Source organism: Zonotrichia albicollis, chromosome 12, assembly GCF_047830755.1.
Source record: "Zonotrichia albicollis isolate bZonAlb1 chromosome 12, bZonAlb1.hap1, whole genome shotgun sequence".
NCBI classification, from domain to species: domain Eukaryota; kingdom Metazoa; phylum Chordata; class Aves; order Passeriformes; family Passerellidae; genus Zonotrichia; species Zonotrichia albicollis.
Window position 1 is genome coordinate 18,445,270 of NC_133830.1, and position 24,287 is coordinate 18,469,556.

The 24,287-nt window shown below is 40.6% G+C and overlaps 1 protein-coding gene across 2 annotated transcripts in view; it reads right to left on the reverse strand.

The window, feature by feature from the left end:
- Positions 1–23,185, reverse strand: part of VGLL4 (vestigial like family member 4) — a 105,150-nt gene extending 81,965 nt beyond the window's left edge. Inside the window, exons 1-2 of one of the 2 annotated variants that reach the window (XM_074550131.1) lie at positions 22,951–23,185; positions 14,939–15,015 (exon numbers count right to left, since the gene is read on the reverse strand). In XM_074550131.1, coding sequence (XP_074406232.1) covers positions 14,939–15,015; positions 22,951–23,180 — 307 coding nt within the window. In that variant the 5' untranslated portion in view covers positions 23,181–23,185. Of the gene's footprint in view, positions 1–14,938; positions 15,016–18,656; positions 18,749–22,950 lie in introns of those variants that run through there. The other variant, XM_074550133.1, reaches the window with a different exon arrangement.
- Between the last annotated feature and the right edge of the window lie 1,102 nt (positions 23,186–24,287).

A 24,287-nucleotide genomic window follows, 5' to 3' on the forward strand; every position in this document is an offset into this window, starting at 1 on the left:
CAGAGCGTTCATTGCCTGCATCCTCCTTTTGTTTCTCAAGGACTCACCTTGGCTGCACAATCCGTGTGCAGCTCCCTCCTGCTCCAGCCGGGGTTTGAATAAATAAAATAAATAAAATAAATAAAATAAATAAAATAAATAAAATAAATAAAATAAATAAAATAAATAAAATAAATAAAATAAATAAAATAAATAAAATAAATCTGCCTTCCCAGCCAGGGAAAAATGGAAATTCCAAACAGATGCTCACCAGCCAAGGGCTTGCATGTTGCCTTTTACAGCAGAGCTGTAAAATTTCCATCGTCATTTCACTGAAGGCCGTGTGACTGAGCAAGGACTGAAGGTTGTAGGACCACCGCAATTTTAACTTTTAATTTACAGGCAATTTTAACTGCTGCTGAAAGAATTGGGTTTATAATATTGAGCCTGGTTTAAGACTTGCTGTTAGAGGCAGCAAGGAAGTTGCAAAGTGCTCTATTCCAACCCTTCAGACACTTGATCAAGTGCTGAAATAAGTACTTACACATAAAAAAAGAGTAGAGAAAGTGGTAAATGTGCCAAATGCAAATCCTGCTGCAATATTTCAACTCCTTTCCTCTCCCCAGCTGAGCCTTGCTGCATTTCCAGGAATGTCCTGTGTGCTCCCTGTGCTCCTGGAAAGCACCCTGTGGTACTTCTAATCAACAAAGAACTTTTTATTTCCTTTCTAAAAGCAAATTAAACACGCCAAATAACGTGTGCCATGGGGAGAATGGCCACATTTCCACTCTCCCAGTTTCCATCTCCAGCAGAAAGCTCCACAAACCCTAATCAGGGAATAATTTCCCTGCATTGTTGGGGAGTTCAGGCTGTAACAAACAGGAATTCTGGCTGTGGAATCCCAGGGCACAGGGAATATTTCTCTGTCTGCTCTGGGGTGCCCTGACCCCCACGGAAGCTCTGACTTTGACCCTCATTCATGGAGAAAGTTTCCCAGACTTCAAGATAAACCAGAATCCACAAAAGTGTGAAATAGATTATAGAGAGCAGTGTAGTTATATCAGTTGGTGAGAAATTTAGTTTTGGGATTTTTAGTATTTTGTGGATGAAAGCAAGATGGAGGGCACAGGGTGTCATCCTGGGTTTCTTCTTTCTTCTCCATGCTTCTTCTTCCTCCTTCTTCATGGGTTTGGGTGGCATTTTGTAATTGGGCAGGAAAGTCCACATTGCAGCTCTGTGGGATCAGTTATTGGGTTAAAAGAGAAAATAATCCGGGTGTCAGTTCTTAATTGGATAGTTTAGTCTTAAAAGACCTTGTAACAAGAGCTTGTTGGCCATTTTGTGCCTTCTAATGAAAAGCTGCCGAACTCACCGTAATGAGACTGTTTTACTGATAAGAAATAATAAACACTTGAGTCTGAACACAAATTACTGTCTCAAGTGCCTTCAATCCAGACCCAGAAAAACCAAAAACTGGTAAAACAGGCAAAGCCCAAGGGCAGCACGTGAGAAATGCCAACCAGGGAGCCGCAGAAATGGCACCATTTGTGCACTGACAATGCCCGTGTGCCATCCCCTCAGCAGCCTGCCGGGATTCCCAGAGCCCTGCTTGGCATCTGACGGCAAATTCCAACATCCAGAGAGAGAAAATTGCAGCAAACACCATTTATTGGTGGGGAATGGCAGCAGCCCCCCGTATTTTATGCCAAATGAACTGCGAGGGGGTGAGGAAGAAGAGGCACAATTGTGTGGCTGCTGCTGCTCAGGAACATCTGGGCGGCCTGAAGGATGCTGTGACTGTTTACAAACTGCAGGCAGCTGAACTTTTGTAAAAAAATAAAAAATAATTCCAAAGGAAGACGCAGGCCCTTTGTTCCTGCAGGAATTTCCACCCCTCCAGCGGCTCTGCTAATGGGGTTCCCCTGCTCTAAAACACACCGAGGCGCCAGGAACACAATTGCCCCATTTTCCAGCCTATTTAACACGTTGAAAACATCCTTTTATTTTCTTGCTACAATAAACTCGAAGAGAGGGGAAAAAAAAAAAAAAAAGGGGTGAAACTTCCCGGGGATAAGAATAATTCATTGTTTTTTTTTTAAAACAAAACAAGCCAAGCAAGCAGTTGTCCTATGTAACACTCGTGCTTCCAAGAAAATCCTAAAATTAATGGGATGGCCCTGACAGCGCTCACAGGAAGCTGCTCTGTGAGACCCGGGGTGACACAAACAGCTAAAGGGTTTGGGAAAGACAAAAAGCAGAGGGTCAGAAGTTCAGCCATTCAGATATTTTACTGAAAAACAGCTTTACTGATATTTAAAACAGCAAAGATATTGGTATTTTCTGTGGGGCTCATCAATTTAACAGCAGAACACTCTGCATGTCCTTGCTCAGGGTTTTATTATTTCAAGCTTTTGGTACTCATTCATCATTAGATGATTCAGGCTGCATCCCCAGGATTGAAGCGCTTCTGGTTTTTCATCACATTATCACTGTGCTCAAACATCACATTTCCATACTTTCCCACTCCCATTAAAAATAAAAGGATGATTTATGTCACAAACTCCACTCCAGAACTAACTGGACTCCCTCCACCATTGACCAAGCATTACTTACATGACAAACTGATAAATGTACTTTATAAATGTACTTTTAGCACCTCTCACAGCTGTTAAGGGATTACAAATGTAGATTTTTGCTGACACTGCTCCTCAGAAATGAGAACTTTCCACCAGAAAACTTCAGTTTCTCTTTTGCTGGACAGCACAGATCAGCTCTGACCACAAACACAGTTGATAAATCATAAAAGCTGTGCCATTACTAAACATTAATTTCCACAATTAAAGGATCCAGGGTATTAAAGTGAGCAGCAGAGCACCACCAGTCTGATCACACCTCTAATTTTTAAGGGCAGCTTTTTGTGTATATCAAATATCTGCCTCTTCTCTGAACCAACCTGGCCAAAAGATGAGCAAATCAATTCTGAAAAAAATATATATATTCTAAAATATATATATTCTGGAAAAATATATATATTCTGAAAAATATACATATAATCTGCATATATATATTCTGCAAAAATATAGATATATATTCTGCAAAAAACTATATATATTCTGAAAAAAAAAATATATATATTGTGAAAAAAAAATTATATAACCTGCAATTCTCCCAAAGACAGATCCTTGCACAGAAGGATCACAAATTTCAACGCTGCTCAACCTGAGCATATTGGAATTCCAGAGCACTGCTGGAAAACCATTCCATTGTCTGCTGACGAGGCAAATCTGAGGATAAAAACGACTGAAATAAGTCCTTAATAGGGCTTATTAAAATCAATATTAAATAATATCAATAGGACTTATTAAAATCAATATTTTAATTAGCCATAAAAGAAGAAACAAACATCCATGAGGTGAATCCATCTAGATTCATATTAGATATTGTCCTGGAGAGTTTCTCACCCTCCCCTCAAAGTCCTGAAGAAGTCCTGAAGCTCTAAATGAAAATTTGTGCTGGATTGTTGATTTGTGCTGTTGATAGGAGACACCCAAGAGCTGACAGACCCTAAATAAAAACCCCCAAACTCTGAAAGCACTCAGAAAAACCACACACACAAAACACTGTGAAATTTATCTACAAAATGCAAAATGAAGATCTGAATCCAAGCGGTTGCATTGCCCTCAACCAAGCTGGATTGCAGCAAGTGCTGTCCAACAAAACAAAAATTTCATTACTGGAGGAGCCCTGGAAGTCACAGGAAAGGAGGTTTTTAGGAAGCATCACATACAAAATTTCCATGGGGTAAATTCTTACTTAGGCTCACTGGGAAAAGCCAAAGCAGGGATTTTGTCAGTTCTTGACTCCCAGGTAAAGGAACAGAGCCCGGAACTCTCCAAAGTGAGGAATTTTGAAAGCCACAAACTTATTTTGAATGTCAGAAGATCCCTAAACCTGCTCCAGGATGCCCTCATTAAACCAGTTTGATTCCCCTCCACCCCAAAGCAAAAATTCCATGGATGAGCAACAATACTGAAATTCTTAATTCAGGATCCAAAACCTTTTCCATTTCTTTCTTTGCCTCAAATTTTGGTATTTTTCACCCACAGGTGCAAATAAAACACAGAGGGCACATCACATGATAAGATTGGGTTCTGTTGGAAATCTTTCCTTGTTTTGAGTGATATTTTGCTGTGGAATATTTCCTGTCCTTACACTACAATTCCTGCTCAGAATGGTGAAGCTGTGAACAGAAAACGCACAAGGACTGTGCCACAAAACTGCTATTTTACACCTGTGCAAAAATGCTGTCCTTTAGCCCATTTTTCTGATGAATCTCCAGGAAAAAAAAAAAAAAGGAAAACAAACAAATGAAAAAAAATTCCAAAACACAGAACCAAACTAATGCTGGCCAAACCTCACAATCCTCTAAAACCAAGCTGCAAATGATCCTTGAGATTTTCCCTTGTACCAGCTGCATTAACAGATCAAAATCCATTGAAATCCATCAAATTTCATCCAATTCCTCATTTTTAGTCACTCAGAACTCCTTCAGACCTGAGGTATTTGCAGTGCTGATGGAACTGCTCCCACAGAAGGATGGAAGATCTTTAAAGTCCTGCAAACATTGATTTTAGATCCTGCCTCAGAGGAAAACAATCAAATAAAAAACCCCAAAACACAGAACCAAACTAATGCTGGCCAAACTTTAAAATCCTCTAAAACCAAGCTGCATATAATCTTTGAGATTTCCTCTGTACCAACTGCATTCACAGATCAAAATCCATCGAATTCCATCCAATATCATCCAATTCCATCCAATTCCTCATTTTTAGTCACTCAGAACCCCTTCACACCTGAGGTATTTGCAGTGCTGATGGAACTGCTCCCACAGAGGGATGGAGCTCTTTAAAGTCCTGCAAACATTGATTTTAAATCCTTTCTCAGGCTCTTTAAAGTCCTGCAAACATTGATTTTAAATCCTGCCCATCATTTGCCATAAATTTACACAACAAGCAGCAGCAGCAGCGTGGGTGGAAAGTCCTGGTGATGCTGGAAATATTTCATCATTAATATCTTCAACACAAATAACAGCACTCAAATCTAATCCTGCTCTAACTCCTGCCTGGGTTTTATTTAAATGAGCCACCATCTTCCTCAAGAGTGCTAAAAAATAATAAATTCTCCTCAACCCAGCCTTGAAATTTTTGGGATCAGCTATCCAAAACAAATAATCATTGGATGTTTATTCATCGGGGGGTGAATAACACAAAATTCATGCTCCTAATGAACTCCTGATACCAGAGAGGAGCAGTAAAAGCTGCCTGGTGGCTCTTGTCTACACCAGGATTTTATTACAGAGCAGATTAGGGCAGGGATTTTAAAGCACAATAATTCTTCTGTACTAGAAATATCAACTGCATGGCCTGGCTTAATTATTTGAAGTGGATTGAACCAAACCACACAAAAGCAAATGTTGCCAAACAATCCCAGCGTTCACAGGCAGGGAGGGTGGAAATGCAGCTCCAGGCTGCCCTGCACGCACGGGACTGATGGCACATCTGCAAAAAACATGGATTCATCACAGATAATTCTATTTTTTTTTTATTTAACGTAGTTCTCTATCAGTTTTGCAAAACGTAAATCAAGGCTCAACAGGTGTGGATCTGGTCCAAAGCATTAAAATGCAAAGTTTTAGCCAGGAATTGGTGTTGCCATTTGTGAGCTGTTCCCAAACCTTTCATTTCCAGAATAAGTTCAAGGATAACATCTAAATTCAAAATTTAAAACTAACTTCCAACAAACTTCTTTTTACCCAGAATGAGCTCAAAGATAACAGGTAAATTCAAGATTAAAACTAACTTCTTTTTACCCAGAACAAATATATTTTTGTTCTGGGCAGATATTAGAAGTTATATCTAAATTACTGTCTCAAGTGCCTTCAATCCAGACCCAGAAAAACCAAAAACTGGTAAAACAGGCAAAGCCCATGGGCAGCATGTGAGAAATGACAACCAGGGAGAGAAAAATGGGAAATGGAATGAAAGAATGGGAAATGGAAGGAAAGAATGGGAAATGGAAGGAAAGAATGGGAAATGGAATGAAAGAATGGGAATAACAGCTAGATTAAAGATTAAAACTAACTTGGTTTTTTTACCCAGAACAAGTTTAAGGATAACAGCTAAATTCAAGATTTAAAATTAACTTCTTTTTACCCAGAACGAGCTCAAAGATAACTGCTAAATTCAGAATTTAAACCTAACTTGTTTTCCTTGAGCTTGTTCTGGGTAAAAACACCTAAATTCAAAATTCAAAACTAACTTCCAACAAACTTCTTTTTACCCAGAATGAGCTCAAAGATAACAGGTAAATTCAAGATTAAAATTAACTTCCAAACTAACTTCTTTTTACCCAGAACAAATATAGGAATAACAGCTAGATTAAAGATAAAAACTAACTTGGTTTTTTACCCAGAACAAGTTTAAGGATAACAGCTAAATTCAAGATTTAAAATTAACTTCTTTTTACCCAGAACGAGCTCAAAGATAACTGCTAAATTCAGAATTTAAACCTAACTTGTTTTCCTTGAGCTTGTTCTGGGTAAAAACACCTAAATTCAAAATTCAAAACTAACTTCCAACAAACTTCTTTTTACCCAGAATGAGCTCAAAGATAACAGGTAAATTCAAGATTAAAATTAACTTCCAAACTAACTTCTTTTTACCCAGAACAAATATAGGAATAACAGCTAGATTAAAGATAAAAACTAACTTGGTTTTTTTACCCAGAACAAGTTTAAGGATAACAGCTAAATTCAAGATTTAAAATTAACTTCTTTTTACCCAGAACGAGCTCAAAGATAACTGCTAAATTCAGAATTTAAACCTAACTTCATTTTACCCAGAACAAGTTTAGGGATAACAGCTAAATCCAGAAATGTGGATTTTCTCCTGTGTGCCCACAGCAGCCTTTTCACTACGTTACCCTGAGAGAATGAGAGAAGTCATAGTTTTTCTCATTCTTTAGCACATTTTTAAACTGGGCTTACATTCTGCAGGGAAGTGTAAATAAAGTGTTCCTGTAAATCCACACACACAAAGTGCTTCCAGCAAAATCTGCAAGCACAAGCCCTGGTCACTGCTTTCCTTCACTGGTCTCTTAAAGTGAAGATTATGCTTTTAAAATTCTGTTTGTGACTGAAAGACCAGATCCCAAACCCCTTATACCAGATAAATAAGAATGGGAAATGAAATAAGAATGGGAAATGAGAATGGGAAATGAGAATGGGAAATGAGAATGGGAAATGAGAATGGGAAATGAGAATGGGAAATGAGAATGGGAAATGAGAATGGGAAATGAGAATGGGAAATGAGAATGGGAAATGGAGAATGGGAAATGGAGAATGGGAAATGGAGAATGGGAAATGGAGAATGGGAAATGGAGAATGGGAAATGGAGAATGGGAAATGGAGAATGGGAAATGGAGAATGGGAAATGAGAATGGGAAATAAACAATGGGAAATGAGAATGGGAAATAAACAATGGGAAATAAACAATGGGAAATAAACAATGGGAAATGAGAATGGGAAATAGACAATGGGAAATAGACAATGGGAAATGGAATGAAAGGACGGGAAATGGAATGAAAGGACGGGAAAGAAGGAAGCTGCAAAAACCAAGTTTACAATCACCCACCTTCCGTGAGGTTTAGGGCTGTGGTAACAATAAAACCCAGCATGGGTGCACATCACAGAAATGGTTATTTCTTCTAAACCCCATCCCTGAAAAGACCCAGCCAAACCTTCCAGGTGCCATTTAGAGGTGAAATAAATAAAAGTTGCACATCACCTATAGCCCCTCATCAAACAGATTTTTATGGCCTTTCCTCCACTATTGACAAGTCAGAAATCAGTGACCATGTCTGGCTAATAATGACACCATTGCCTGTCTTTTGTTCAGCCTTCTTTTGCTTTTTAAAGTAGAATAAACCTAAATAAGTGCTCCCATCCCCATGGCAGGAGTTAAAATCCCCAAGAGCAGCAGCCATTCCTGCTCCACAATTAATCCTTGCCCTGACACAGCAGTTAAACAGAGAATTCAGAAATCCTCATTGCCAGCAAGCGCAGGACGCTTTCAGCTGCTGAAATTCAGTTTGGAGCTGCTGAGCTAAAGCAGAGCTGAGGCTGAAAGCAGCACCCAGGGTTCATTTGGCACTGCAGGGTGGAAACTGGGCATCAGCTGGGCATCACCCTTCAAACCAATTATTTTAGCCAATATTCAAGGCAAATAGTTTTCAAAAATGTATACAGAACAAAGGGACAAAGGAAGGAAAGCTGCATTCATCTTTAAAGGTGTTTTTAGGCACAAAAGCGACTTGTAAAAGCAGCTTGGAATTCAAAATGTCATTTTTCCCCTCAGAAACCCAAAATGCCATATCAGTGCTGGCCACCACTCAGCGGCTCTGCCCTGGGGTTTGTTCCTCCCCCTTTCCCTTTTCTCTTTGCTTTATCATAAATATAACATTTTATTTCAATAATTAAATTGCTCTCGCCTCAACCCACAGGTTTTTCACCTTTTTTTCTGATTCCAGCCCTTGCAGGGCTGGCAAGTGAGGAGCTGTTGGTTGCTGGCTGAGGTTAAATTCATTTTTTTAAGTGCTGCTAAATTGAAAAGTATTTGTTTGAAACAGCTCACGATTTGTTTACACACAGACACTCCAGTGTTCCTGGGCCCTGCAGTGAGTGCCCACAGAGATGAGAGGATCCTTCACGTTTCAAAGCATTCAATTCATAAATATTGGAGAAATTGCTGCGTTCCTGGTCATTACTGGAATATCGGAAACACTGCTGAATTCTGGTTTAGACAAAGGGAGTGGGGATGGAGAAATACAGACAGCACCACTGCTGGAACCTCATTGAGGGATCAAGGATAGCAGCTAAATTCAGGATTAAAACCAACTTCTTTCTATGCAAACAAGCTCAAGGAAAACCGCTAAATTCAGAATTTAAAATGAACTTCATTTTGCCCAGAACAAGCACAAGGAAAACTGCTAAATTCAGAATTTAAAACTAACTTCCAACTAACTTCTTTTTACTCAGAATAAGTTCAAGGATAACAGCTAAATTCAAGATTTAGATCTAACTTTTTCTTACCCAAAACAAGCTCAAGGATAACAGCTAAAGTCAAAATTTAAAACTAACTTCCAACTAACTTTTTACCCAGAATGAGCTCAAGGACAACAGCTAAATTCAAGATTTAAAACTAACTCTTTTTTTACCCAAAATGAGCTCAAAGATAACTGGTAAATTCAAGATTAAAACTAACTTCCAACTAACTTCATTTTACCCAGAATAAGTTTAAGGATAACTGCAAAATTCAAGATTTAAAATGAACTTCTTTTTACCTAGAAAAAGCTAAAGGAAAACTGCTAAATTCAAAACTTAAAACCAACTTTTTTTTTTACCCAGAACAAGTTTAGGGATAACAGCTAAATTCAAGGTTTATAACCAACTTCTTTTCACCCAGAACAAGCTCAAGCATGACAGCTAAAGTCGAAATTTAAAACTAACTTCCAACCAACTTCTTTTTACCGAGAACAAGTTTAAGGCTAAGAGCTAAATTGAAAATTTAAAACTAACTTTTTCTTACCCAGAACAAGTTCAAGGAAAACTGCTAAATTCAAGATTTAAATCTAACTTCTTTTTACCCAGAACAAGTTCAAGGATAAAAGCTAAACTCAAGATTTAAAACCAACTTCTTTTTACTCAGAAAAAGTTCAAGGACAACAGCTAAATTCAAGATTAAAACTAGCTTCCCATCTACTTCATTTTACCCAGAACAAGTTTAGGGATGACAGCTAAATTCAAAATTTCAAAACTAATTTTTTTCTTACCCAGAACAAGCTCAAGAAAAACTGCTAAATTTGGAATTTCAAAACTCATTTTTTCCTACCCAGAACAAGCTCAAGGAAAACTGCTACATTTGGAATTTCTAACTCATTTTTTCTAACCAGAACAAGCTCAAGAAAATGCTACATTTGGAATTTCAAACTCATTTTTTCTTACCCAGAACAAGGTCAAGGATAACAGCTAAACTCAAGATTAAAACCAACTTCTTTTTACTCAGAAAAAGTTCAAGGATAACAGCTAAATTCAAGATTAAAACTAGCTTCCCATCTACTTCATTTTACCCAGAACAAGTTTAGGGATAACAGCCAAATTCAAAATTTCAAAATTAATTTTTTCTTGCCCAGAACAAGCTCAAGAAAAACTGCTAAATTTGGAATTTCAAACTCATTTTTTCCTTACCCAGAACAAGCTCAAGAAAAACTGCTACATTTGGAATTTCAAACTCGTTTTTTCTTACCCAGAACAAGCTCAAGAAAAACTGCTAAGTTTGGAATTTCAAACTCATTTTTTTCTTACCCAGAACAAGGTCAAGGAAAACAGCTAAACTCAAGATTAAAACTAAATTTTTTCACCCAGAAGGAGTTTGCAGAGCTGCCAGAGGAAGGCACAGGCCCAGGACATCCCTCCCATTTCCTTTTTCCCAGCAGCTGCTGCCACACAGCACAAGTCAGGAGCTGCAGAGTGGCATAAATCGAATTAATCGAAGTGGAAAGATCAAAGGAATGTAAATTAGAAGCAGATCCACATCAGCTCCCTGACAGGCTCCCTCTGGATTCCCTGAATCCAGCATTCCTACCCTGTGGAGCTCAACACCAAGCTGCAGTCTTAGGCAAAAAGAATGCATGGAAGCTCAAGAAAATGGAGAGAATAAATTCAAAATATACTTTTTTAAATGCAGCCCTCCCCCAGGTCAAAATCATTGAAATTATTTCCTCAAGGAAATACTGCTGTTCATTTTAGCAGAAATGGTCAAGAATTGAGGCAAATCAAGCAAACCAACCCTCCACAGTGGCACCACTGGAACCTGGAGCTCATCCAGAGAGAACATGCAAGAACAGCAAAACCAAGGCTCCTGACAAAGCAGAAAATCAATTATTTTATCCAATATTCAAGGCAAATAATTTTCAAAAATGTATACAGAACAAAGGGACAAAGGAAGGAAAGCTGAGTTCATTTTTAAAGGTGTTTTTAGGCACAGAAGCGACTTGCAAAAGCAGCTTGAAATTCAAAATGTCATTTTTCCCCTCAGAAGCCCAAAATGCCATTTTTCCCCTCAGACACCCAAAATGCCGTTTTTCCCCTCAGACACCCAAAATGCCGTTTTTCCCCTCAGACACCCAAAATGCCGTTTTTCCCCTCAGACACCCAAAATGCCATTTTTCTAGTCAGAAACCCAAAATGCCGTTTTTCTCCTCAGACGCCCAAAATGCCATTTTTCCCCTCAGAAACCCAAAATGCCGTTTTTCCCCTCTGAACCCCAAAATGCCGTTTTTCCCCTCAGACGCCCAAAATGCCGTTTTTCCCCTCAGAAACCCAAAATGCCATTTTCCCCCTCAGAAACCCAAAATGCCGTTTTTGCCCTCAGACGCCCAAAATGCCGTTTTTGCCCTCAGACGCCCAAAATGCCGTTTTTCCCCTCAGACGCCCAAAATGCCGTTTTTCCCCTCAGAAACCCAAAATGCCCTTTTTCCCCTCAGAAACCCAAAATGCCGTTTTCCCCCTCAGAACCCCAAAATGCCCTTTTTCCCCTCAGAAACCCAAAATGCCGTTTTTCTCCTCAGACACCCAAAATGCCGTTTTTCCCCTCAGACACCCAAAATGCCGTTTTTCCCCTCAGACACCCAAAATGCCGTTTTTCTCCTCAGACACCCAAAATGCCGTTTTTCCCCTCAGACACCCAAAATGCCGTTTTTCTCCTCAGACACCCAAAATGCCGTTTTTCCCCTCAGACACCCAAAATGCCGTTTTTCTCCTCAGACACCCAAAATGCCGTTTTTCCCCTCAGACACCCAAAATGCCGTTTTTCCCCTCAGACACCCAAAATGCCGTTTTTCTCCTCAGACACCCAAAATGCCGTTTTTCCCCTCAGACACCCAAAATGCCGTTTTTCCCCTCAGACACCCAAAATGCCGTTTTTCCCCTCAGAAACCCAAAATGCTGTTTTTCTCCTCAGAACCCCAAAATGCCATTTTTCCCCTCAGAAACCCAAAATGCCATTTTTCCCCTCAGAAACCCAAAATGCCCTTTTTCTCCTCAGACGCCCAAAATGCCCTTTTTCTCCTCAGAACCCCAAAATGCCCTTTTTCTCCTCAGAACCCCAAAATGCCGTTTTTCCCCTCAGAAACCCAAAATGCCATTTTTCTCCCCAGAAGCCCAAAATGCCATTTTTCTCCTCAGACGCCCAAAATGCCATTTTTCCCCTCAGACGCCCAAAATGCCCTTTTTCCCCTCAGAAACCCAAAATGCCCTTTTTCCAGTCAGAAACCCAAAATTCCATTTTCCCCTCAGAAACCCAAAATGCCATTTTTCTCCTCAGAACCCCAAAATGCCCTTTTTCCCCTCAGAAATCCAAAATGCCATTTTTCTCCTCAGACACCCAAAATGCCGTTTTTCTCGTCAGACACCCAAAATGCCGTTTTTCTCCTCAGAACCCCAAAATGCCGTTTTTCCCCTCAGACACCCAAAATGCCAATTTCCCCTCAGACACCCAAAATGCCGTTTTTCCCCTCAGACACCCAAAATGCCATTTTTCCCCTCAGACGCCCAAAATGCCATTTTTCCCCTCAGAAACCCAAAATGCCATTTTTCTCCTGAGGCTGACACCCACAGTGGACACACCACTCAAAAAGCACCAAGGACATTTCTTACTGAGCATACAAGGAACAATCTCATATGGGAACTGCAGCTTGGCAGAATTGAAATTATTACTCTAACAAGAGTTAACCCATCTGGAACTCTTACCATGAATGGCAACAGCGAAAATATTACCCAAATAATACCAAAATATTACCAAATAATACCAAAGCTATTTCCAAAATATTACTCAAATAGTACCAAAACTACTTCCAAAATATTACCCAAATAATACCAAATAATTTACGCAAATAATACCAAAACAATTCCCAAAATATTACCCAAATAATAACAAAACTATTACCCAAACAATACCCAAATAATACAAAAAATATTTCCAAATTATTACCCACATATTACCAAAATGACTACCAAAATATGACCCAAATGATACCAAAACTATTTCCAAAACATTACCCAAATAATGCCAAAAATATTTCCAAAATATTACCCAAACTATTACCAAAACATGACCCAAATAATACCAAAACTATTACCCAAATAATGCCAAAAATATTTCCAAAATATTGACCAAATAATACCAAAACTATTACCAAAATATTACTCAAATAATACCAAAATTATTACCCAAATAATACCAAAAATATTTCCAAAATATTGACCAAATAATACCAAAACTATTACCCAAATAATACCAAAAATATTTCGAAAATATTACCCAAACTATTACCAAAATATTACTCAAATAATACCAAAACTATTAGCCAAATAATATTTCCAAAATATTACCCAAACTATTACGAAATTATTACCCACATAATACTAAAACTATCACCAAAATATTTCCAAAATAATGCCAAAAATATTACCAAAATATTACCCAAATAATACAAAAAATATTGCCAAAATATTACCCAAATAATATCAAAACTAATACCAAAACATTACCCAAATAATGCCAAAACTATTACCAAAATATGGCCCAAATTATACCAAAACTATTTCCAAAATATGACCCAAATTATACCAAAACTATTTCCAAAATATGACCCAAATTATACCAAAACTATTTCCAAAATATGACCCAAATTATACCAAAACTATTTCCAAAATATGACCCAAATTATACCAAAACTATTTCCAAAATATGACCCAAATTATACCAAAACTATTTCCAAAATATTACCCAAATTATACCAAAACAATGACCAAAATATGACCCAAATAACACCAATAATATTTCCAAAATATGACCCAAATAATACCAGAAATATTACCAAAATATTACCCAATTAATACCAAAACTATTACCAAAAGATTACTCAGACAATACAGAAAATATTGCCAAAATATTACCCAAATAATACAAAAAATATTGCCAAAATATTACCCAAATAATACAAAATATTACCAAAATATTACCCAAATAATACAAAAAATATTACCAAAATATTACCCAAATAATACAAAATATTACCAAAATATTACCCAAATAATACCAAAAATATTTCCAAAATATTACCCAAATAATACAAAAAATATTACCAAAATATTACCCAAATAATACAAAAAATATTGCCAAAATATTACCCAAATAATACAAAATATTACCAAAATATTACCCAAATAATACAAAATATTACCAAAATATTACTCAAACAATGGGTAACGTGAGCCTCTGACTATTCAAATCCTCCAATTCCCTTTTGCCGGCAGAGAAAGGCAAATGAAGAGCTCATTAACAATGTTAAAATAAACCTGAGAGTTTTTATCAACTGAAATCTTCACAGCCCCCAGTGCCCACCCAGTTTTGAGTTTTTAATTTAAATCCAACCCAAATTATCTGAGCTCTCAACCTGGCCTGAGTTTGACACCACAATTTCTTGTCTGCCAACAATGCAAATGCAACTGGGAAAAGAGAGGCACCTTGACATAAATTAAACATGAATTTTAAATATTTTTAAAATTATTTTAATAATATAAATATTTTAAATAAATTAATATTTATGTGATTCGTATTTTTTCCATCTGTACGCATAAATTAATTTTTAAAATCCAGTCATTCTCTCCTTCCCAGTGGCCAATTTAAATGCAAGCTGGTGGGTTTGCACGTGAGGGAAGCAAGCTCTGAAGGGATTCCTGCACAAATAATGTGAAAAAGAGAATTCCTGCACAAATAATGTGAAAAAGAGAATTCCTGCGCATTTTGGGCTCGGGGAAATTGAATTGATGAAAACTCACGTTTCTCATCATCAGCGTGGACCAGGGATGCTGCTCTGGACAGCACATCCAAGGGAGTCTCCATCCCTCTCTGGATCCTGCAAAATTCACAGCCAAGGTTCAGCGAGCACCCAGAGCACACACACACAGATTACAGCAATGCACAACAGCAAAAAAATCATCCAAAAATCCAAATTTGTGCTGCTCTTTTCTCCTTACAGGACTCACAGTGTCGCTGCTGAAAATCAGCAAAATCAATGTTGGCATTGCCTTTCCCACCCAACGCAGCAGAACAGCAAATTCCCATCATTTTATTATCCTATTTATTAAAATTAATTCATCACTTATTATTTCTCGTCTTATTCATATAAACATTATCTAAATACTACATAATATTTCTATATATAAATAGATAACCCTGGGTATGTGAGAAACCACAGAACTGGATTTTATTTTTGGTCATAATAACACCTCAGTAGCTGCTTTTCCCTGGATTTTGCCCCTTAGAAATTCTAATTAAAAAAATGAATTCCCACCACGTTAAAAGCATTTATTCCAGCACTACACCAATAAAACTCCCATAAATCCAAGGATTGCATTGCAGCTCCTCAAAGTTTCACATGAAAGGCTTCAAAACGAAAAGAAAAGATGTTTCTGTATGAAATTCCCAAAATATGGATGAGAATAACATGTTGTCAAGATGGTTTTTACTACAAGGCCAACAACTTCTATGTGTTTCAAATAAAAAGGCAACAGCACGGGCAGAACTGTTTAAAAAATGGAGAAAGAGAAAAAAAACCCAGAACAACCAAATTTTGCTGAGGTTTTTCCACAAAAACTTCTCTCATAAGAGCTGTTTACTGTAACTCACTTTACAGCATGATCTTAAAAAAATTTAAAAAATAAGGTAATTTTAAAATAATTTTTAAATTTAAATTATTTAATATTTAAATTAAATTTAAATATTTATTTTAAATAATTAAATTAAATTTAAATTATTTAATATTTAAATTTAAATTATTTTTAAATAAACTGCAGAAATGTCAAACACACGTCCAGCACGTACACGGCCTTAACAGCAAGCACATGTTTGGGAAGCAATTTCCTTGGCTTTGCACTAAAACAATAAACCCCACCATCCTCTCTTCCTAAATACTCAGACTTTAATCAAAGATTTTAAAGCACAAGAGAAAGGATTTTGAAGCATTTATAAGTTGAAAAAAAAATGTATTTTTAAGGTTAAAGTTTGTATTTTTAAGTTTAAATAATGAAATCCAGCAGGATTTCCATAGGGGCAAAGTAAGAAGAAGAGATAAATTTGAAATAACCAAGTGTATTGAGCATTAAAAAAATGTTTCTCCTTCCCTGCCAGAACCAGCTTTTGCTCAAGAATATAAGTTCAGTTAAAATAAAGTCAATTAACTCTTTAAATTAAAGACAATACCTGCAGGGAAGAAGCTTTAGAACACAAGATCTTAGATTATTTTACTATTTTGTCTTCATCAACCATTTCTTCTTTTCCCACCTGGCCTCATCCTCCTCCAAAGCAAAGCAGGGATTTGGGAGAGGGAATTCCCTGAATCCCCTCAGCACCATCCACCTGCATCCCTCCCATCTGATGCTCCATTTCTTTCAGATTTTCTGTTTTCTTGGGCTTCACTGACCCTCTCACAAAAACTCCTCTAATTCAGTTAAAATCCAGTTGGAAAAATGATTTTGATTTGTCTGATCAGGGGATGCAGTTGCACCAGAATCAAATAACTCAGGATTCAGCGCTAAATTCATCCTACACTTCAAAAAGACAATAATATTGATATTTTTGGTCAAGTCTTTAGGGAAAAAAAATCAACTCTTTATAAACACCAATATAAAGGATAGTAAGAGGTTGTATTAAAAACAAATTGATTACATTAAGTTCAAAAATTCTTAACTACATGAAGAAAATTGATGTAGTTACGACTACATTAAGAAATTTAACTACATCAATTTTCTTAATGTACTTAATTTTTTTTGTACATTTTTAAATATAGTTTCAATATTTAATTTTTTTTTTCTTTCAGCTTTCCAGTAATTTTTAAATAATGGGAATAGCAGATGCCCAAAGCCTTCCCAGCCTGTGCTCCCAGTAAGAATGAACTGGTGACAGAAACCAACAGTGGGAGAAGGAAACAGGAACCGAGCCTTGGTGCAGTTCAGGAAATTGGACACTTCAAAAAACAACTGGAATAAAAGTGGCCTCAACAGAGCTTTGCAGCTTTGTGTATTATTAAATTCTATTATTAAATTCTATTATTAAATTCTTCACATCACGAGAGAGCTGCTGAGGCATCAGGGCCTTGTGTTCATTCAAAAACTGCAATTCCCAGGCTGGGATCCCAGATATTCTGGCACTTTTGGAACAGGGAACAAAAATCACCTGCAAGGAGCAACACACTGCCAGATTGTTTGTTAAATAGGGTTAAATATCTCTTTATCTCTAAATTAGACTGACAAATCAGTGATTAAATGCAGGTTGCTCAGGAGAGAGGGAGGGAGGGAAGGATCCTCTCTTGAGTCCAAGTTTAAATCCCTGATTTGGGCAGGGCAAGGTCAGGAAATTCTGCCTGGATTGGACAGGAAGGAAAGGAAAGGGGGAGAAAAGGGAAAAGGGAAAGGGGGGAAAAAGGAAAAGGGAAAGGGGGGGAAAAAGGAAAAGGGGGGAAAAAGGAAAAGGGGGGAAAAAAAGGAAAAGGGGGGAAAAAAAGGAAAAGGGGGGAAAAAAAGGAAAAGGGGGGAAAAAAAGGAAAAGGGGGGAAAAAAAGGAAAAGGGGGGAAAAAAAGGAAAAGGGGGGAAAAAGGGGAAAGGGGGAAAAAGGGGAAAGGGGGGAAAAAGGGAAAAGGGGGGAAAAAGGGGAAAAGGGGGGAAAAAGGGGAAAAGGGGGGAAAAAGGGGAAAAGGGGGGGAAAAGGGAAAAGGGGGGGAAAAAAGGAAAAGGGGGGAAAAAAGGAAAAGGGGGGGAAAAAGGAAAAGGGGGGGGAAAAAGGGGGGGAAAAAGGGGAAAGGGGGGAAAAAAGGAAAAGGGGGGGAAAAGGGGAAAGGGGGGAAAAAGGGGAAAGGGGGGAAAAAGGGGAAAGGGGGAAAAAAGGGAAAAGGGGGAAAAAAGGGAAAAGGGGGAAAAAAGGGAAAAGGGGAAAAAGGAAAAGGGGGGAAAAAAAGGAAAAGGGGGGGGAAAAAGGGAAAGGGGGGAAAAAGGGGAAAGGGGGAAAAAGGGGAAAGGGGGAAAAAGGGGAAAGGGGGAAAAGGGGGAAAAGGGAAAAGGGGGAAAAGGGAAAAGGGAAAGGGGGAAAAAAAGGGAAAGGGGGGAAAAAAAGGGAAGGGGGGAAAAAAAGGAAAGGGGGGAAAAAAAGGAAAAGGGGGGAAAAAAAGGAAAAGGGGGGAAAAAAAGGAAAAGGGGGGAAAAAAGGGAAAGGGGGGAAAAAAGGGAAAGGGGGGAAAAAAGGGAAAGGGGGGAAAAAAAGGAAAGGGGGGAAAAAAAGGAAAAGGGGGGAAAAAAAGGAAAAGGGGGGAAAAAAAGGAAAAGGGGGGAAAAAAAGGAAAAGGGGGGAAAAAGGAAAAGGGGAAAACCACAAACACAGAAAACCACACAAACAAACACCACCAAACAAAAACAAACAAACAAAATTTTTAAAAAATCCCCAAAACAACCCGTTAATAAGGAGATTCCTGAGGAAACCCAGCTGACTCTCAGTGTGACACAAACCTGTCTCTGCAGCAGAACCCTGGAGTTTTCTGGAATTTCTGTGTGTCCCCAGCAGGGCAGAGCTCTCAGAAAGGGAAAGGCAGGAGCAGTAAAACACAGCACAAACCTGGATTTCCCCTGAGTTAAACACCCTGGAAACAGTTTCCCAGCAAATCTCACCAATCTCTGTGTAACCAATCTCACTGGTTACAAAGCCTTAACTGCTGCGTTCAGCTGGCAGCGGCCAAAAGCACTTTTACAAGCATTTTTATCTGGTGTTATTGCAAATATTAGTTTAATATCTTCCAAAGTGCTCTTATTTATCAGCCACTGCTCCCACTCAGCACTGCCCTGCTCTGTCCTCTGCCTGCAGCAGCAAAGAAACATCCTGGAAAGAGCAAAGACACAAAATGGGAAATCAGAAACACGGATCTAAACCCTGAGCCACCTGTCATTTTTTAATGTAACACAATATCCACCAGTGTGAAGAAACAGCAATTCATTTTTCCTGTTCTCTGCTTTATTTCCCCTCTCCTCACTTTATTTTCCCTTCTCCTGACATTTTTGCAACACCCAGAAACACAAAGTGTACTATTAGCTTTACAAATGCTTGAATATTTTGGGATATTTTTTTGTTTTCAATTTTTTTTGTCATTGTTTTGGGGGTTTTCTTGTTGCTGCTGTTTTTTATTTTTTCGGTGGTTGTTTTGGGTTTCTTTTTTTTTGTTTGCTTGGTTTTGATTTTTTTTGTGGACTTTTTTTGTGGTTGTTTTGTGGTATTTTTTGTTTAAGGCTCCAGGGAAGTGAAAGCTTTAGAAAATGAACTTTAGAAAGTGTTTTCAGGGATTTCTGCAGCACCTTCCAAGCATCAGGAAGGGACAAACCCTGAGGTTGCTTGTTTGAAATTCAGGTCACAGGAACTCCACTCACTCAGCCCAAACAGACGCAATTAATTAATTAATCAAACCTAAGTTCGTGTTCACAGTGGGGATGTCAGGGAAGAGCGAGATTACAAATATTAGTTTAATATAACAGAATATAACAGAATATAACAGAATATAACAGAATATAACAGAATATAACAGAAGTATATATCACATAGGAAAAACCACATAGGAAAAACCACATAGGAAAAACCATATAGTAAATAAATGCCATATAGTAAATAAATGCCATATAGTAAATATAATAAATATCATATAATAGTATGCTAAAGAGAAGAACTCCACATTTGATTTTTAAAAAGGGAGTGGCAAAGGGAAAGGAAGGAAAGAGAAGCAAAGGTGATATTTGGGCAGTGGTTTCTTACAGAGTTAGGATGGGTCAGGGACAGACTGGTGCCAAAAGCGGGTGATGAGAACAGCCAGGAGTGCAGGAACCACAAAAAGAGAAGAATTTGGATAAAATTTGGACATGGAATCCCAAAGAGAAGTCACAATGGCAACAGCAACGATATTATCCAAATAACACCGAAACGATTGGAGAAAAAGGGACAAATGGCACTGCCTGAACACCTGAGGGACACCAAAAGCAGCCTCAAAGCTGCACCTGCCAGGAGAGAGAAAGGGACAGAAAACCCTGGAAATTGAATTCCCATCTGCAGAAACCACACCGATAACACTGAAGGGAGAAGAGCAGGATTAATAAACAAAGCTCACTAATTACAGCAATTCATGAGTAACCAGGCACTTGAGCAAAGCGCAGATAAACACAAGAGCAGGGAAAAGAAGATTGATTGAAAAGAGTGGTCCAAAGCAGCTCCCACCTGGGGAGAGACAGCCCCAAATCTGCCCAGATTCACACCCAGAAAGGCCAAAAAGAAACAGACTCTGCTGATTTCAATGGCAGAGAGTGAAACTGAAGAGGAAATCCAAACACAATTGATCAGCACAGTCAGTAAACCCACACAGGGATGGAGGATAAAGCAGAAGTTTGATACGAAATAGGTAAATATTGTTTATTTTTTATGACAAGAGAGAGTAAAGCATATTTGGCCCATGAATGAGATCAATGACAGGCACATTGTAATCAATAATTTTCTCAAATGAGCACAATAGATGTAAATTTCTTCAGCTAAAATGTGGAATTGATTGATCATTCCCTATTTACAACTCAACTTCTTGAGGGTAACTTCAGCCTATTTGGCTAAATACCAATTTTATTTTATTTTTTAAAATGTATTTATCCCCTGTTATGGGGTTTCTTTAAACCATGCTTGTTATGCATGTGGGAAATGTGTTTGAACAGGCAAATCTTCAACCAGAAATCACAATTTAACTCATCACATAGAAAATTATAAGCTTAAAGCAAAGCTTTGGTATTTTACTTTGTGTTTTTTGTTGTCTTGTTATATAAATCCAACTTAACAAGACAACATTTCAAGAAGCAAATCATTAGTAATTTTTGAAAGCTAAGAAATTGAAGGTGAGAAAATCCAAGCTGACCTTGTCTTATACCTACAAGACCACTCAGAGCATCCTACAGGTCACCCAATCTGCTGCAAAGATATTATGAAATATTTAAGCACAGTAAAAAAACTGAACCAAAGCTTCCTTTTCCAACAGAAAACTTCCAGGTGTGTCTGGAAACAAACCAATTAATCCCTGAGATATGGAGATGCTCAGAAGGTTATCAAAGCTGCTCGTGTGTAAATAAAAAATTGATGGTTTGTGGCGTGGATGCTCTTAATTAACCTGTCTGTACAGATATTTTCTATCCTATTTTAGTTACCAGGTTGATTTTATAGCAGGCTGTCAGATCTCAGCAGACTCCTGAGTGTTCAGTTCCTGCTCTAGGGTGGGTCTGAAAGCTGATCCCATCCCACAGCGGGGTTCCTGAGCAGGGAAGGAAGAACATCCTGCCCCAAAGCATCCATCCGTGCCCCAAAGCATCCATCCATCCATCCATCCATCCCTGCCCGCAAAACCCATGGGAAAATGCAAATGTTCAACAGGCAGGCCCAAACTCTACCAAGAGTTAAGAAGTCAGATCTGTATCTCACTTGTGAATCAAATTTCTTGTAACTGAACCCCGAAAGCCTCACAGCCTGACCCCCAAAAACCAGATTATAACCGTGTATCGATAAGAAGAGATGTAGAGAATTTAAGCCAAACACATTCCACGTCAGAAGTCTCCCAAGTTCACAGATAGGGAAATACAAATTAAGGGCCTTCAAGGCTTTAAAAAGTTTATTATTAAGGCAGGAGGGGGATATTGCTGCCCAATTTTAGAGAGTTTTGGATCTGAGGGTTCTCAGCAGCACTGCCTGCAAAGAGTTTCACTCGGGTTTCCCAAAGTGCAGTTTGCATCTCTGGGAGGAACACTCTTTAAACAAAGAGTAAAACCAACCAGATAATCACCCTGCAGGAGAAATCCTGGAACTCTTCATCAGCCAAGACCTCTTAGGTGTAATTAAAAAAATTTCTTGCTCCTGATAATCCTGAAGCACCAACACAGAGAAAGGAAGCGAGCTGGCTTTCTGGGCGTTAAATTCCCATTCACGCACTCTCAGCACAGGGATGCACTGGCACCAGCGTGGACAGCTTCACTTAATTAATTAATTACAGCTGATCCCATCTGGGGAACAGCACGGCGCTGAAGGCTACAGAAACACCCCAGCCCACGGAACGGAGGAGCTGCAGCGCCAGGAGCCGGCACAGCGCTCGGGAAGGATTCACCCGAGCGGCACCGGGGATTCACCGGGCAGAGAAACAGAGGGGCGGGAGGCAAGCGGGGAGCTCCGGCAGCGACGGCGGGGCTGGGATAGCCCCGGGGAACGATCCTGCCGGGCCGGGAGCTGCTGCCTGAGGGATCGGGACCGGCCCCGGGCCATGGGCACCGAGCGGGACCGGGCCCGGGGAGAGAGAGAGAGAGAGCGGGACCGGCCCCGGGGAGAGAGAGAGAGCGGGACCGGCCCCGGGCCACGGGCACCGAGCGGGACCGGCCCCGGGCCATGGGCACCGAGCGGGACCGGCCCCGGGCACAGAGCGGTTCCTTTCCGAACACTGGGAGCGGGTCCTTCTCGGGCCACGGGCACAGAGCGGGTCCCACTCCGGACACAGGGACCGGGTCCCTTTCCGGACATGGGAGCGGGTCCCTCCCCGCCCGGATCCCGACACCGCCGGGAGCTTGCCCGGCCCGGCTCCGGCGGGGAAAGCCCCGCAGCGCGGAGAGGACGGGCCGGGACAGCCTCGTCCCATTCCCGTCCCAGCTCTATCCCAGCCCTGTCCCAGCCCCGTCCCGCCCGCCAGCGCCGCTCCCTCCGCCCCCGCGGCCACCTGTGCGCGCTGTCCCCGTGCCGTCCCCGCGCACTCACCGCGCTCCGGGCGGTGCCGGTGCCGGCAGCGCGGCCGCGGCGCTCCGCGGGCCGGGCCGGGCCGGGCCGGGCCGGGCGGAGGCAGCGGCGGCGGTGCGGGCCCGGGGCAGGCTCGGCTCGGCTCGGCTCGGCCGGCGGCGCTGGCCCCGCTGGCTGCGCGGGCCCGCCGAGGAATCCCAGGAATGAGGGAATTCTGCGGCGAGCAGGTGGGGAGCGCCGCCCGCCCCCATTGGCCGCCCGCCCGTGACGTCAGCGCAATTAGGGTAATGAGACGCTGACGTCACATCCTCGCAGGTAGGGAGCGCGCGGGCCCCGCCCCCGGGGAGGAGGGACGCGGGGCCGGAGGGTCGCGGGTTCGAGACCCGGTCGCGACACCGGGGACAGGAGAGCGCGGGCGGGGACAACGCTACTTCTCTGCCCCCCTGCTACCCCCGCAGGAAAAACCACAAGGAAACAACATAACCCCTTTCTCAAGAGCAAAGCACTTTTACAAAGCAGAAACGCGTTTCGAATTAAGGCACGCTGTCCCAGCTGTGACAGAGCGGCTCGGTGTCCCCAGCACGCCGAAACGCGCACGAGTGAGGAGCGTCAGAGCTGCCGTGAATGCATGGGCTCACACCCAATCTGACGGGAACTGCTGGGAGCAGCTCCGGCACTTTCCTGTTTACTGCTCGCCCTGCAGCGGGGTTTTACCGAGCCCTCCTCCCGCCGTGACTCAGCCTGGGAGGAGCTGCCGGGCTCGGCTGAGAGCAGAGCCGAGCCCTCCTGCTCCGCAAAGCGCTCCTGGCCCTTCCTCCTGCAGGGCAGGAGATCCCGGCCCCGCTGCACAAACCCGGAATGTTCCCATTTCCATACTGGCATTGCTGCACAAAGCCGGAATATTCCCATTTCCATTTCTATCCCCGCATTGCTGCACAAAGCTGGAATATTTCCATTTCCATCCCAGTCCCACTGCACAAAACCGGAATATTCCCATTTCCATTTCCATCCCAGCACTGCTGCACAAAGCCAAAATATTCCCATTCCCATCCCTGCCCCTCTGCACAAAGCCAGAATATTCCCATTTCCATCCCAGCATTGCTGCAAAAACACAGAATATTCCCATTTCCATCCCAACACTGCTGCACAAACCAAAATATTCCCATTTCCATCCCAGCATTCCTGCACAAAGCTGGAATATTCCCATTTCCATCCCACCCTGCTGCACAAAAATATTCCCATTTCCATCCCGGCCCCACTGCACAAAGCAAAATATTCCCATTTCCATCCCGTCTCCCCACTGCACAAAGCTGGAATATTTTCATCCCATCCCCACTGCACAAAGCCAGAATATTCCC